We start from the raw sequence: 14,997 nt of genomic DNA on the forward strand, positions 1-14,997 counted from the left end.
ACATTTAGACAATGGAAAATCTAACCAACATACTCCAATCAAACCATTCTATCCTCTAATCAGGAATTTATACTAGCATGCAGTTCAAAAGCTCATACAATCAAGCATAACCTAAACAGGCTATCCTACCACCGACTGATCAATTTTAGCATGTAAATCTATAAGCTCATAAAAGCATACAAATGCATCTCTCATAAATCCTTAGATCTAATCTAGCATGTGAATCACATAATCATATCATAACATAAACATGTATGGGTAATTTGGGAGAACTTACTTGAGCTCAACTGATTGCATGCACCACACCCTTTTCTCTTTCGAAATCCTTTTTATAAAAATGATTTTCTTTTGAAAATTTACATAACAAGTCCACAATTTGAGTTCAGACACACCCGAGAGTGTGCCCGAATCCCTCAAACCAAGGCTCTGATACCAACTTGTAACATCCCAAAAATTCATGACCAAAAATTTCATTTTAAACCATTAAATAAAACCATAGTTATCAAACCATTCCATCAAAACATGAGTCAAAGTATTTCAAAATATATTCATCAGAGTTTCCAAATCAAAACATCAAAGTAAACATCCTAAGCTAAACATCATGGTGTGTGCAATGTAGTCATCCCGAGCTCTTCTCTTTGCAACTGGAAGTACCTGAAACCAAAACTAAAAACCGTAAGCACGAAGCTTAGTGGGTTCCCCATACTACCACATACCATACACATAATCACATATACTAGGCCCCCGCCCCTTCATCGGGCCCCGCCCGACATTGGACAGTGTTCGACATCAGGCCCCGCCTGGCATCGAGCCACGCTCAGTATACAAATCTATTTCTCATAGGCCCCACCTGTCACTAGGCCTCACCCGCTATACATATACAAATAATAACATATAATCATGCTAGCACATAAAGAATCATACATAATACTATATGTTCAAATCCTAAGGTCTCGCCTATCATGGGCTCCGCCCCTACCCTGCTAATGATGAGATATAAAACCCCGTCCACACTCAGCCAGTGATGTGATACGGGACCCCGCCCACACTTACCTCCCTACCAGGCATATACAAGTATCACAGATACATCAAGTATAACTAAACATGCATACATTCATCGGGTACCACCAAACATTGAACCGCAGTCCGGAATCATACATTTATACATTCCTCGGGACCCGCCCGACATCAGAACGTAATCCGGAAAGCATACAAACATTCCTCGTGTATCGCCCAACATCGGACCGTAATTCGGAAAGCATACAGACATTCCTCGGGCATCACCCGATATCAGACCGTAATCCAGAAACATACAAATACAGACACATGCAAGAATCACGAAGACATCAAGCATACCAATATTCCTCGGGCACCACCCGACATTGGATCGTAATCTGGAAACAAATAACATAAATACAGGTCGGCATTGGTGCCTTCGACCCGTTCAAACAGGAGGAAACTCACCTCGCAAAGTTGGATCTCACGCATAATCCTCTGGCTGCTAGTTGGTAGATCCCCGAACTATTGATCTCTCGACTCCCCGAGCCACTGATAATCACATAAACTAGTTAAGTTCGGGATTCTCATAAGTTAACCATAAGTCCTCACTAGGGTAAAAGACCAATCTACTCCTCACACACTCTTGTCTCAAAATGAACTCTACTCAACTCTTTGCCCAAATAGATAAACACTCCTACAAGGCCCAATACATGGCCCAATTTCCAATTAGGCGCAATCCTTTCACATGGGCCTTAACCTAAGGCCTAATAATGCTTTTCTAGTCCAAAGGTTCAATTCAGATGGCCCACTAATCCCAAGATACCATCCCATAGAAATGGCCCAAACCGAGGCCCAAACAACGTAAAGCTCAAATCCAATGAATACGCAGGGCGTACTCCTCTATACGCTAAGCGTAGATGCTGTATGGTTTGTACATTGTGCGTACATACTTATACGCCCAACGTACTACTCTGTTAAGCCATTTATACCATTAAGCACTTAATACTTCAAACCAAGGGACCAAATCACATATCTGAGTTCTACTTATTGTCTAAACCCATAAAGTCACTGACTTTGTGAATTTGCATGCCCCACATAAGCCCAAACTCCAAAAATGGTATCCTACTTCCATGAAAATGATCTTAACTCTTGTATGAATCCATTAAGACCTTCAAGATGGCAACTTTCCGACTTAGGGACTCAAATAGCACCAAGGGTGGCAACCCTAAGCCTAGGAAACATATTTGAACCATAAAGCTTCATCCTTGGGACCAAAAAGGTCCAAAAACCCAACACAAGAGATCTAAGCATTCAAGAGGCAAGTTCAAGACTTTATACCTTAGGAAGATCTAAAATAGAGCAACAATACTGGATCTAGACTTTCTCCTTTAAACCACCACCTTTCTTCAACCTTTACTTCCTTGGGGAATAGATCAAAACACTAAGAATACTCTCAAAAGGCCTTCCAAGAACAAGAACACACAAACTATGGATTAGGGTTTCATGGGAGCTGTCTAAGGGTGAGAGGGAGGCTAGTCTGAAGAACATAATGTTCTTTATATAGTTCTCAACCCTAAAATTTAGGGTTTTGGGACTCTGAATGTACGTTGGGCGTACGCCTCCCATGCTTACGTCCACTTACTGCTTCTACGTTGGGCTTACCCCAGCTTATAATGGGTGTACTCTCGCGCATGCCACCTTGCATGCATGGGATTTCCTTGCCACTTATCTCCATTAGGGACCAATATTTCTGATAACTTCAAAGTGTCATAACTTCCGCATCCGAGGTCTGTTTCCAACAAACCTTATATCCACGAAATGTGGCCCTACGCTCCTAACAACACGCCCAAGCCTTAAAACCTTTTGAATAAAACCCAAAACCCATAAAAGACCGAATCATCAGATTATGATTATACCCTTGGCTTCTGAAGGCACAATCGAATACTTGGAACACTTATGCCCTAACACCGACATCCAAAATGGTCAAATCCTTCCTTTCCCAATCCCCTAAACCTTATGACAACTGATGATTAGGCCGCAACCCCGAGCATCGAAACACTTTCAAAACCAGGTGTTACACATTGTCAATACAGAAAAATAAGCATAACGAAATATTACAAGCCTTATAGTAATTTAAGCTGGTGGCTTAGTATTCCTTAAATCTCTCAGCAGAATGTATATTTCACATCGCTACCTATGATACAATTAACTAAGTGGGTCAGGTTGGGAAACCTGGTGAGTAAATAGGGATTTCAATCCCATAATGTTATAACATATATATATATATATATATATATATATATATATTAGAACACACAATATACAATTTCACCTCATATAAGCAATTTTACCCCACCCCGTTGATCCTCACAACGACACGCTCCATACTCTCGGATCTAAAATGAACGGATTTACTTAATCCATACTCTCGGATCAGGTTTGTCTAATCCATGCTCTTAGATCGATGAAAAATGACTATGCCCACTCCATACTCTCGGAGTAGAGACGAATGACTATGTCTAATCCATGCTTTTTGATCAATGACAAATTTTAAAGTTCTACCCTCTGTATATATCTCACCCATACTCATAAGAAGATACTACTCGATATTCATCGTAATTAATTTAGGTTTATTCTGTATCATAAATCATCATATATTATCAGATATGCTCTTAACACGTATTTCAGGCAATATCAAATATCTCACACATGAAATTATATTTTAATTCTTTAATTAATACTTGTATTAAAATCATGTTCAGGAAAGGGATTATGCACTCACATGTTAAAGTGATGACTCGAAATTCGGGTAGCGCTTCGCTTCTAGCAATTGTCTTTTCCTTTGACGAAACCTAGTATCATTATCACTAAGTTTTATTCTAATATTTATTGCAACTAATTATTAGTCTAGATTCATCATTAACTCAAATTCTACTTCAAGATCTATCAACTAATGATCATCCAGGCAGGACAGTTGGGAGGCATAACCATTTCAGTGTATAACCTTTCTGAAATCCAACAACCAAGTCAACGTGACCATTCTAGACACCTCTCTGGTAAGTAGAACAACTAATATAACGACTTTGAATCACTGTTAAATCTTGTTTATAGGTTCATAGTAACGATAATTAACTTAAACATAAGTTATACTTAAAGTACGATAAGCATAACTCAACTTACAGGTGGTTTAGCGGGAAATCGGGCTCTATGCGGACAGAAATTCTGAGTCGAAATCTCTTCTTCTTGGGCTTTCCAGCTCTTCGGGATTCGCTACTAACACCTAGGAGCTGCTAGATAAAATCTTAGAGGCTTTTGGGGGTGTTTGGGAGAGAATTGGTTTAGACGGTGTGAGATTTGAGTGAAAAACGAGCTATATTTATAGGCTGGAGGAAGTACGTACGCGGGACATACTAGAACACTACACTGGCATACTCAATACGCTGGGCATACTTCGAGCTATGCTAGGCGTGCTCCGTCCAGGTGTCGCGATCTCGTTCCGAGCCGAGGGGAAGAAGTTGTGGCCTAGATCTTGCCACGTGTTACTCACTGGTTAATCCGAAAATTAATTATCTTCTAAAGTACATAACTTTCACATACGTGCTCCGTTTTTTGCATTCTTTATATTCACGCATAGGCATCTATGAGATCTATAACTTTTGTTTAGACTTCGTCGACTAATTTTGAATTTATTTTTAAAGTTATATTTTAACAGGCTTACACAGTTTAAGTTCGTTAAAAATTCATAACTTTGTCCTCCGATGTCCATTTTCGACTGTCTTTATATCTTTGAGCTCATATTAACAAGATCTTTAATTCTTGTCGAGGTTGTGTCGGCTAATATTTGATCGATCTAAAATTCGATTTCCGGACTGTATAATGTTATGGCGAATCTTAGAAAAATCATAACTTCCTCTAACGAAGTCAGACTTGGATGTTCTCTATATGCACGCTCTCGGTTTGACGTCTTGTACGACTTTCGTTTAGATCGGTAACGCTAAAAAGTATTTCGTCAAAAATTTACTTTCTACGATATGCGGAACCGTGCCGGTTTAATCGCGAAACTTCAACGGGTCATAACTTCTTCGTTAATAGTCGGATTTCAACGTTTTTTATATACCCTATAAAAAAATAAAAAATAAAAACGTTTAGTGACTTCGAGGTCTATAGTGTCACTTTTTCTTCCATAAGCATTCACTCCATCTTTTATAATATAATTATAGCCTTGATCCTTGTCTTCTTGAATGAGATTGGAGGGTGCACTCACACTCCACCACTTACTTTTTTAGTGTCACGTGATTTTTTCACTTACCCGCCTTTTACTCACCAAAAGGTAGTAATGGTCACCTTTACCTATCTTTCACTTTTATTTTTTATAAATAAAAATAATATAATTTTAATGTTTTTAATTCAAAAAATAAATAAAGTTAATTAAAAATGATTAACAAACACAAGAAATAATATATTTCATTACTTAAAAATAAAAAATACATAATAAAACCGAGAAAATATAATTAAAAATTACATAATAAAAATAATAAACCATCATTAAAAAACTACGTAACTCCGAATCGTCGTCCTTGTCTGTTCAAATCCTCGCTCGAGTCTTCGACGAACATATCTTCGTAATATAAAATCATCATGCCCATACTCTGTCTTGGGCTGTATGTGAGCCCTGTAAATGTGCTCAACCAAATCCGCACGAAGGGAGTGATGAATGTCGCGATATGTACTTTTCTATTTTCCCTATACTCTAGCGTACCAACTGCTATTCCTTTGACGTTTGGCAAAACTTCGTTTTCGTCGTATCTTCATATTGGTCCTCCTTCATCGTCTAGAATTATATTATGTAATATGATGCACATGTACATTACGTGTTGTCACGGCCGACACAAGGCAAATTCAGGAGGTGCTCATGAACAGGACCCATCCTTCACCAGGGGCCCAATTTTTTAGCCTAATGTAGTAGTACATCCAATTTTTTAGCCTAATGTAGTAGTACATCCATTAGGGCACTTCTCATCTTCACCGAAAACCAAAACACGTTTTCATCCAAATCAAAGAGAATCAAATTGAAAGCGGGATCATTATTAAAATCGATTTAATTACTGCCTCGTTTTCAGTCGCATGCATGAAGATAAAGCAATTAATGGTGGGGAACAATTCAATTCTTGGTAACGATTTCATAATCCTAGGATATCTCCAGTTTCAAAATATCGCATCCTTTAAGGCTTCAGCAATATAGCAACAATTTATGCATCTTGGATCCCTTGTTCTTAAAAAAATCGTAGTCTTCAACACTCTTCCTGTTCTTAAATAGCAGCCTTTAACCATGACCCACCCTTATGTTAAAAAAATCATTGTCTTCGGCACTTATTCTTTTCAAACCACAAGACAACAACATTATTTTGAACTTATTCTCTTCTTTCTTGACATCTTATAAGTTGTAAGTAACTCCGTATATCTTTAGATCTTTTATTTTTATTTTTTTACATTTTAGAGTATGTTTTCGATTTAGATTTAACACATTTTTAAAGTAATGCATTTGGTTTATCAAGAGTCTAAGAGTTTTTGATTCCTTTACTTCTAAATAATATGATGTATTATACGTTTTTTTTTTTATCATTCATCCTTTCTGGAATGAAATTTTTTCTTTTATATATAGTACCATTTTAAATGATTATAACTTTTATTGTTTATTTTTTTAGAATTTTCAAGATTTAAGGCCCTTTTTAACTAAATTGCACAGGGTCTCTAAATTCTCGGGGCCGGCCCTGCGTGTTGCAACCTTTTCACTTATATGATCGACTTGTAGTACTTGCCAAAACATCTTGAGTACACCAAATGTTTGCCCCACGTCCTTTCTAGTTGACTCTTGTGTCCACTTAAACTTTTTCCTTTTTTTTCATTGTTCAGACATGTAAACAATATCACAAAAACGGATAAGGTAGGATATATCACACCAGTAAGATAGTACTTGCGCTTATATGCTACCCATTTTGCTTCAAACGGTTTTCAAGGTAAATGTCATTAAATACAGGTGACTGATTGAGAACATTGATGCCGTTGTTTGTACCAGTTTGACCAAAGAATGAATGTTATATCCAAAAGATCATGTGATGCAATTGCTTCTAGAACAATCGTCGGCTCTTTATGATCGTCTTGCATGTATTGACGTCGTCATGCATTAGGGCACAATGCACAAGACCAGTGCATACAATAGATGTTGCCTAGTATTCTAGAAAACCAATTCCTATTTTCATGCTTCGTGTACATTTGGTGAACATCATTGATTGTCAGTTTACGCAAATATCATTCCCCCGTAAACCAAAGTAATAGCTTTCATGTACTTGTACATAGTTTCCAGTGTGGTACGTTCGGACATCTTCAAATACTCGTCCCGCTTATCCGCTACCATGTCGTATGCTAACTGATGAACTACGGTTGTGCATTTTTTAATTGAAAAAAAACTTTTCTGTCTATCGCATCCCGCTTCAATTGAAAATATGGAAATTGGCCTTCCAAATCGCCAAAAATACATAAAGGTAAAATAATCTTTTTAAATGGATTAAGGATGTGCAGTGTAATTTTTTTAAATCTAATGGACGCATCTTGTCAAAATTTCGAAGGTTGTACTGAAAATATGAATCTTATCAAACCATAGGGACAAAAACTGTAACTTACTCTAAAAAAGATAGCCATCTGGTGATATACGATTTTTGTTGTTGGCTAATCTAATCGGATACTCATATACGTTCTAAATTGACATTGTATTATACTGTTTTTTTTAGGGTTTTTTTTTTTTTTTTTTTTTTTTTTTTTTTGAATTATAAAAGAAAAATATAAAACTAATCCTAAAGTTTGGTTTTACTAAAAAATATACAAAAAAAGGGGGGGAAACCTTTGTTTTCCAATTACAGTTTTTTGGTTTTGATTTTTCTATACATCCCTTTTAAATGCTTTTCGTCTCCTTGCACACAAGAGAAGTTGCTTTTAAAAGCGACCTTTCTTGTTTTCAACGCCTTATAGTCCAGAAAGAATGATAAAGACTCGCGAGCAACTTGATTGTATTCTCGACGACATTAGGTCATATGATGATACTTATAAATATAAAATGAAACATATAATCATTGCCTTAGAAGTTTTTTAGTCGTTGACAAATTGCAATCAAATATTAACATGTAGATTTAAAATATATGTATTTTATTATATAGACTAGTTGTTATTCGTGAGATTTATATATTATACGGATTGATTAAAATAAAAAATTATATGAATGTCTAAATATTAAATATTTTTTAAATAAAAATTGGAATTAAATACAACCGTAATAACAAATAAATAAGTACTTCAATTAAGTAATAATAGAAAATTGTTGTCATATAAGATAGAATTATAGATGGATAATATACTCGTATTATTCAATATCATACACTGAGGATTTACGTTTAAATAAAATTAAATATGGTTTACGTTGTATTACAATTTAATGTTATAATTATTTATTGAGAAATTGATTATCTATTGATTTTTGTTTTAAAAGGTCACTCAATTATCTTTTTGTATATTAAGGGAATGAAGTCCGAATTTATCATTTTAAAAGGTCCTTATGTGACCTGAGACCAAGTAACCTTGTAAAATATGGTGATGTATGCTTGATAAATAGGCTTAACACTTAAGAGATTTGATGTAGGCCAAATTATTCTTACAATCATTTTGTCGAACACCTTCTATGCAATTCTTATATCTCTTTATTTTTCTAACACCTTTATGCATTTCTTATTTCCCCCGTTGACTGTTAAACCTTTACCGCAAACCCATTAACAAGAACAACTTAATTTTAGCAATAATTATGTATGAACACGAGGAGAAAAGCATAATGATTAAAGGGAAAACCTAATTATGTTCTTGGCAGCCTATTCAATTGAATACATGATATCAATTGGGCATTAAACAAAATCTCGACAAAACCGGGTTTTCATTCGATTTCAAGTCCTCGAGGATAGAAATTTGTACAAGATCTAAAATCTAAAAGTGATGTATAATAGGTTTTAACTTCAAGTAGCATTACAATGAAACTGATGTATAAAGAATCTGAAAGCAACAATCGAAGCTCAAATTAACAACGAAGAAAATGAATTGGATTGTTCCGATTCACGTTTCTGGTGCTCCGATTCGCGTTTCTGGTACGCCGATTTGGCTATTGGGTCGTCAATTTGGCGATTAGGTGGGAATTGGATTGTCGATTCCAAAAACCAACGATTCATCAAAACAAACGCTTCGACCTTGTTCTGATTCCTTGATACTAGGTACGATTCACCAGGGTAGTGATATACGTCAACCAATGAAATATCACAACCGTCGACCAAAACTGACTCTGACAAAGGCAAAGACACCACTTATCCGACCTTATTGTTCACATTCGTCTACATTGATTTTATCTCTTTCCCAGTTATGTTCATCTGACTTTTTTAAACCTTCCAAATTTGTGTCGTCTCAATCAATTTCTCTGTCTCCTTCCACATTGTGTTCGATATCTTTTTTCTTCATATGGAAGATCGCAAAAAATGATGTTGATATATTATGCTCTTTCTAGATTGTGTTCGTTTTGTCTAGGGGTGCCAAAAGTTGGCATGATATGAATAAAAATACAAGATATGAAACAAAATTAGAACAAAATTAAATCTTGAATTCGTGTTCGTGTCATGTTCGTCTTCAAATGTCATGTATATATAATAGCGTTTTATGTTGTTTTATGTTACTTTTTGTTGTGTTTGTCGTGTTAAAAACTTCTATTTGTTTAGAAGATATATTATATAATTAATAAATTAAAAACTTCTATTTATTTAAAAAAAATTGCAATTTTTTCCCTTATCAACTTTGAATAATGTTGGATTCAGAATTATCCATGTCATTCATAATGTTATTACATGCATCTTCAGCTGCTCTATTCAAAGCAATTTCCTTCTTGGCTTTATATTCACCTCTTCCTTTTAATTTATTATCAATAAAAACTTCATACACCCCTTCTTTTGACCATTTATCTCTCAATCGGATTTTTATTTTCTTTTTGTGGCATAATTCATTCAGTTTTCTCACCGGATTTGTTTGGAGCATTTCAGGAGTAATCATGGGCTCCAATAATATCTTAGCCACCTAAAATAACAATACACAAAACAAAAAATTTCATCATTACAAGATATAGAATGAAATGAAAAAAGAAAAAAGAAAAAAAAACATACCTCCCATGTAGTATCAATTGAAGAATTACTATCAACATAAATGGCCCCAATTGTGGATTCAACAATATCAGCAAGAATCTTTGGAGCATCAATTAATCCATATGAATGAAATGGATACTTTTCAAGAGCCTTCATAAACACTTGAATCTGTAAAACAATAACCACACATTAACATAAAAAAAAATTAAAAAAGGGTATTATAAAAAACACATGATTTTATAAAAACGTTGCATACTTGCTTACTAAGTTTCGGATTCTCATGTCGGATGTATTTATGGAAGTTAAATTTAACTGCAATTCGTGCAAGTTTCTCAGTGTCAACATTTGCAGCACGAAGTGTAGTTAAAGATCCTGGAGGGAGATTTGGGTACATGAAGAATTGTTGTTTACTGACTAAAAAGTTGAGAATGGAATCACCAACGTATTCCAATCTTTCATATGATTCAGAGTTTTTATAACTTGGATGTGTCAAGGCTTGTTGTAATAAGAGCTTTTGCTTGAATCTGTACCCTATAATCTTCTCCATTTCTTTAAGACTTGATAATGATTTATCCTCTTGTGATGATGATCTTATCACCTTCACTTTGGCTTTAATGGCTGTTAAAGATGGCAAATAAAAGGATTCAGATTGATATGAATTATGATTGATTTGTTCTTTTGATTCTACTTCGTGCCAATTGAATAATTGATTGTGATGATTCTTCCGATTTGACTAAATCTTCAGATTTCTGAGGTTGTAAACTTGTAATTACATTTAGGTATCAGAAATCGAACAGAAATTGATTGTATCGAAAGCGATACACGTATGAGAGACGGAAACGATTACACAAATGCAGCATTGAAACCCTAAATATGCCCTAACTTTCTAAATCGATTTTCGATTACAAAATCGTTACGCAGTAATAATACTATGCATTACGTAAAACATTTGATGGAGAGAGATTGTAAAAACTAACCGTATTCCTGGAGGCGTTTGAAGCAATGAGCAGTGAACGGATTTTTGGCCGGAGAGAAGAGCGACTGCCACCATGAAGATGAAGAAGACGCCATTGAGTTGAATTCGAGGAATTCTACACAAGAGTTCATCTCCTATATGAAGATCCATCTCAGTTAAATGCCATATTTCTTTGTTGTTGCAGACTGCAATACGAGAGCGCAGCCATCACAAAAATACATTTCGCTCGTTAAGCAGTCCCTGTAATCCTGTAATCCTGTTGAGTGTTCCATTCGGGAAACAGCCGGGTCGGGTTGACCGTTTTAATCAATTTTTATAAAATTTGTAAGTAAACCCTTCACAAAAGTAAAGTTTTTGGAGTCGAGTTGAAAGCATTGAGCTTCATGGTCTTTTGCTAATATCCTTTGTTGCAAACCCATTAGTTTCCCTTTTACATACCTCGGCCTATTGGAGCCAACATTGAGCTTCATGGTCTTTTGCTAATATCCTTTGTTGCAAACCCATTAGTATCCCTTTTAGATACCTCGGGCTTCCTATTTGAGCCAACATGAACCTTGCCAAGAATTGGGTTCTTGGCAAGCCATGGTTGAGAAGTTTAAAACAAAACTTTTAAATTGAAAAGTGAACCCTCTCTTTTAGTGGGAGACTTACCCTTGTTAAGTATGTTTTGGGTAGTCTCCTTCTTTCCTATTTCTCGTTGTTCAAAGTTTCGAAAAAAAAATATCGATACTTTTGAGGGTATTAAATGGAAATTCCTTTGGGGAGGCAAAGATAATAATAAGAAAATGCATCGCATTGCTTGGAGCAGTTTGGTTAGACTTAAAAACAAAGGCGGTCTCAGTATTGGGTGTCTTAGAACCATGAACGTGACTCTACTTGCCAAGTGGTTGTGGCGTTTAAAATGCGAATACAATAGTCTTTGGTCGTCGTGTATAACATGTTTTCATAACATTTCTAGTATTTATGGTAAACCGTTAGCAAAATGCAGGCTTCAAAGGATTTGGTTCTCAATTTCTAAATTTGAGGTGGAGCTTGAAGATTGGAACATTTCTTTTAACAACCTTCTTGAAAGGAAGATTGGGGCAGGAGATAACACATACTTCTGGAAGGATCATTGGATTGATAATAAAGCCCTCAATGATGTTTTCCCAAAATTATATCTGATTAAGACACAAAAAAATTGTAAAATTGTTGAAAGAATTCATATTCATGGAGCCATTGGACAATGGCGCTAGAAAGAAACCCAAGAAATGGTGCTGAGACCATTCAATTACATGCACTTAACATGTTGGTCATTGGGATGAGATTGTCGATGGATCGTGATTCATGGCGTTAGAAAAGTGATTTTAATGGCAATTTTTTTGTTAGATCGCTAAGAAAGTTGATGAATAATGCTAGAACTGTTGATGTGTCTACTGTTTTCCATTGGAACAACTGAGTTTCCATAAAGACAAACTATTTTGTGTGGCGTGTGACATTATACAAAATCTCGATCCCTACAAATCTCATCATTAGAGGGGTGAATCTGACTTCTATCTCCTGTCCATTCTATTTAGTTGTTGACGAAGAGGAAAAGTACCCTTATTATTTTTTTGATTTCGAAGAAACACAAACCACTAATTAGGGGATGTCTGAACCTTTGACCATTGCCCGAATTAGCTCAATAAAAACGTAAAGGTGTTGTAGCCCACATTATTTAAAAGTTAATTAAAGATAAGAGGATAAATATGCCTAAGAAATTTGAAATTATTGATAACTGATTTGAAATCAATTAATAAAAGTTAATTAAAGATAATATGTTTAAATCGTGTATTTTTAAATTGTTTAAAATATACCTTACATATAATTATAATAGTTTATATATGACATATGTAAAACTAAAGTTAGTCGAATCAAGAGTAGAGCTCATTCATGAGATCATGCTATAAGAGAGGTATGAGGAAACGATCTATAAAATGATCGTTGAATGAGTGTCCTTTTTCACTCACCGCTTCTTTGCGTGGTTGATTTTCGTTAGCCAAAACAGTTTGATAAGATGATGTCTCATTAAAAGTATAACTTATAAAGTACCAGAACCAAAATTCTTGTATCATTTTAAGAAAATGTGAATAGTTGCTAACCCATGAAAAATGCGTATTATTCCTCATTTGTATGTATGGAGCGTGTGTGGTTAACCGACATATAAGTTATGGACGTAACAAGAAGATGATGTGGTACTTGCGGTTAAGGTTTGTTGGTGGATCGTGTGTGGTTAATTGGCACGTCAATTAGAGAATGATGACATAATCAAGGGGTCACACATTTTTACATGGTTGGTTCACCATCTTATTTGTGAGACCTCAGTATCTCACTCAGGCACAAATAAAGGATGTGAAAATCTGATATTAACATGCCATTGAATAGTTTCAATAAGTCTCAAAAGATATAGGAATTTCATAGATATTGAAATTCGTAAAGTTCATTACCTACCTAAAATAAATTAGTGATATGATTACGGTATCTCTCTCCATAAAACGCATCTAAAATATGCATCATAGCCTTATTATAAATTGGGTAATTATTTAAGGATTAAAATCAACTAACTAAACTATCTTTCTCTTTTTGGATGTCTAGTACCAATGGTCTTCCTCTCTCACTTCCTCTATCCACTAATTCAAACTTCTTCCTCATCTCCATTCTCCAAAGAGAGAAGCTCACTAGTGAGGCTAATTGTAATGTCAGTAACTTAGGGCTAGATGCTTTAAGTAATTATAATACATAATTATTCATTTTATTGAATAATTAAAATCCTCAAACAGGATAATTGTTAGTCATATAAGTTACAGACTATATAGACCCTTTTATAACCGAGCGATAAAAATAATGTTTTTGATAAAACTTTATTTATGATAAATAATCTAGATGAAAGTTATAGTAGTCGTGATAGCGATTCTGTGGGTATAAAGAACGCTCAAATTTGACTTCATATGGAAAAGTTATGATCTTTCGAAGTTTTGTGTTCAACCCTATACGACAAAGTGGGTCGTAAAATATGAATCGTAGATAGGTTTCTTATTAGCTTAAGTGATATAAATGAAAGTCGTAGTAATCGTAATTCTGAGAATGTGCATATAAAGAGCACCCAAATCTGACTTCGTATGATGAAGTTATGATTTTTCGAAGTCTTGATGTGACACATTACAAAAGTGTGCGACACAAAAATTGAAATTAAAAATCGGTTGATTGTTAGCTAGAACAATGTAAATGAGCGTTGAAGATCTCGTGAATACGAATTCGTCGATATAAAGACAGTTAAGAACGGAGTTCGTATGAAGGAGTTATGATTTTCGTACGGATTTTAACAGTGTAATCTCTATGAAAATATGAATTTAGAATATATTAAGACTTAGTTGTTGAGATCTAAAGGAAATTTGTAGTACTCGAAAACACCTATGCATGGATATAAAGAACGTCAAAAACAGAGCTCGTATGAGAGAGATATAATTTTTTCGAAAATATGAGAAAATACTTGTAATTGATGATTTGGTAGCCCGAGAGCACGCCATGTAGCAAAGAGAGGGCCGAATCTTCCACCGACATGATCACGCGTCATCGACTTGGACCAACGGCATCCAAACACGTGGCAACGTCTGGCCGAAGCAACACCACTAAGGTGCGGAGCAATCATGTTTAGGAGGCGCAACACGCCCCCTGGAGTCCTTTATGATGGAGAATGGTGCCCATCGTTACAACATAGTTACAACGATTGGTAATATTACTATTAATAGTAAAGTCCTTTTGGGTTACACGCAAGGAAAAAATAAT

General features: G+C 35.2%; 1 protein-coding gene across 1 annotated transcript; it reads right to left on the minus strand.

The window, feature by feature from the left end:
* Positions 1-9,808: 9,808 nt before the first annotated feature.
* On the minus strand, positions 9,809-11,473 carry LOC145064583 (ribonuclease 3-like protein 3). Its single transcript, XM_079012004.1, has 4 exons — positions 11,195-11,473; positions 10,474-10,835; positions 10,239-10,385; positions 9,809-10,152 (listed from the first exon to the last, which is right to left on the minus strand). The coding sequence occupies exons 1-4, from the start codon at positions 11,322-11,324 to the stop codon at positions 9,871-9,873; spliced, it is 921 nt and encodes a 306-aa protein (XP_078868130.1). The 5' UTR covers positions 11,325-11,473; the 3' UTR covers positions 9,809-9,870.
* Between the last annotated feature and the right edge of the window lie 3,524 nt (positions 11,474-14,997).

Source organism: Lactuca serriola, chromosome 7, assembly GCF_051521515.1.
Source record: "Lactuca serriola cultivar US96UC23 chromosome 7, Lser_US96UC23_V15, whole genome shotgun sequence".
NCBI classification, from domain to species: Eukaryota; Viridiplantae; Streptophyta; class Magnoliopsida; order Asterales; family Asteraceae; genus Lactuca; species Lactuca serriola.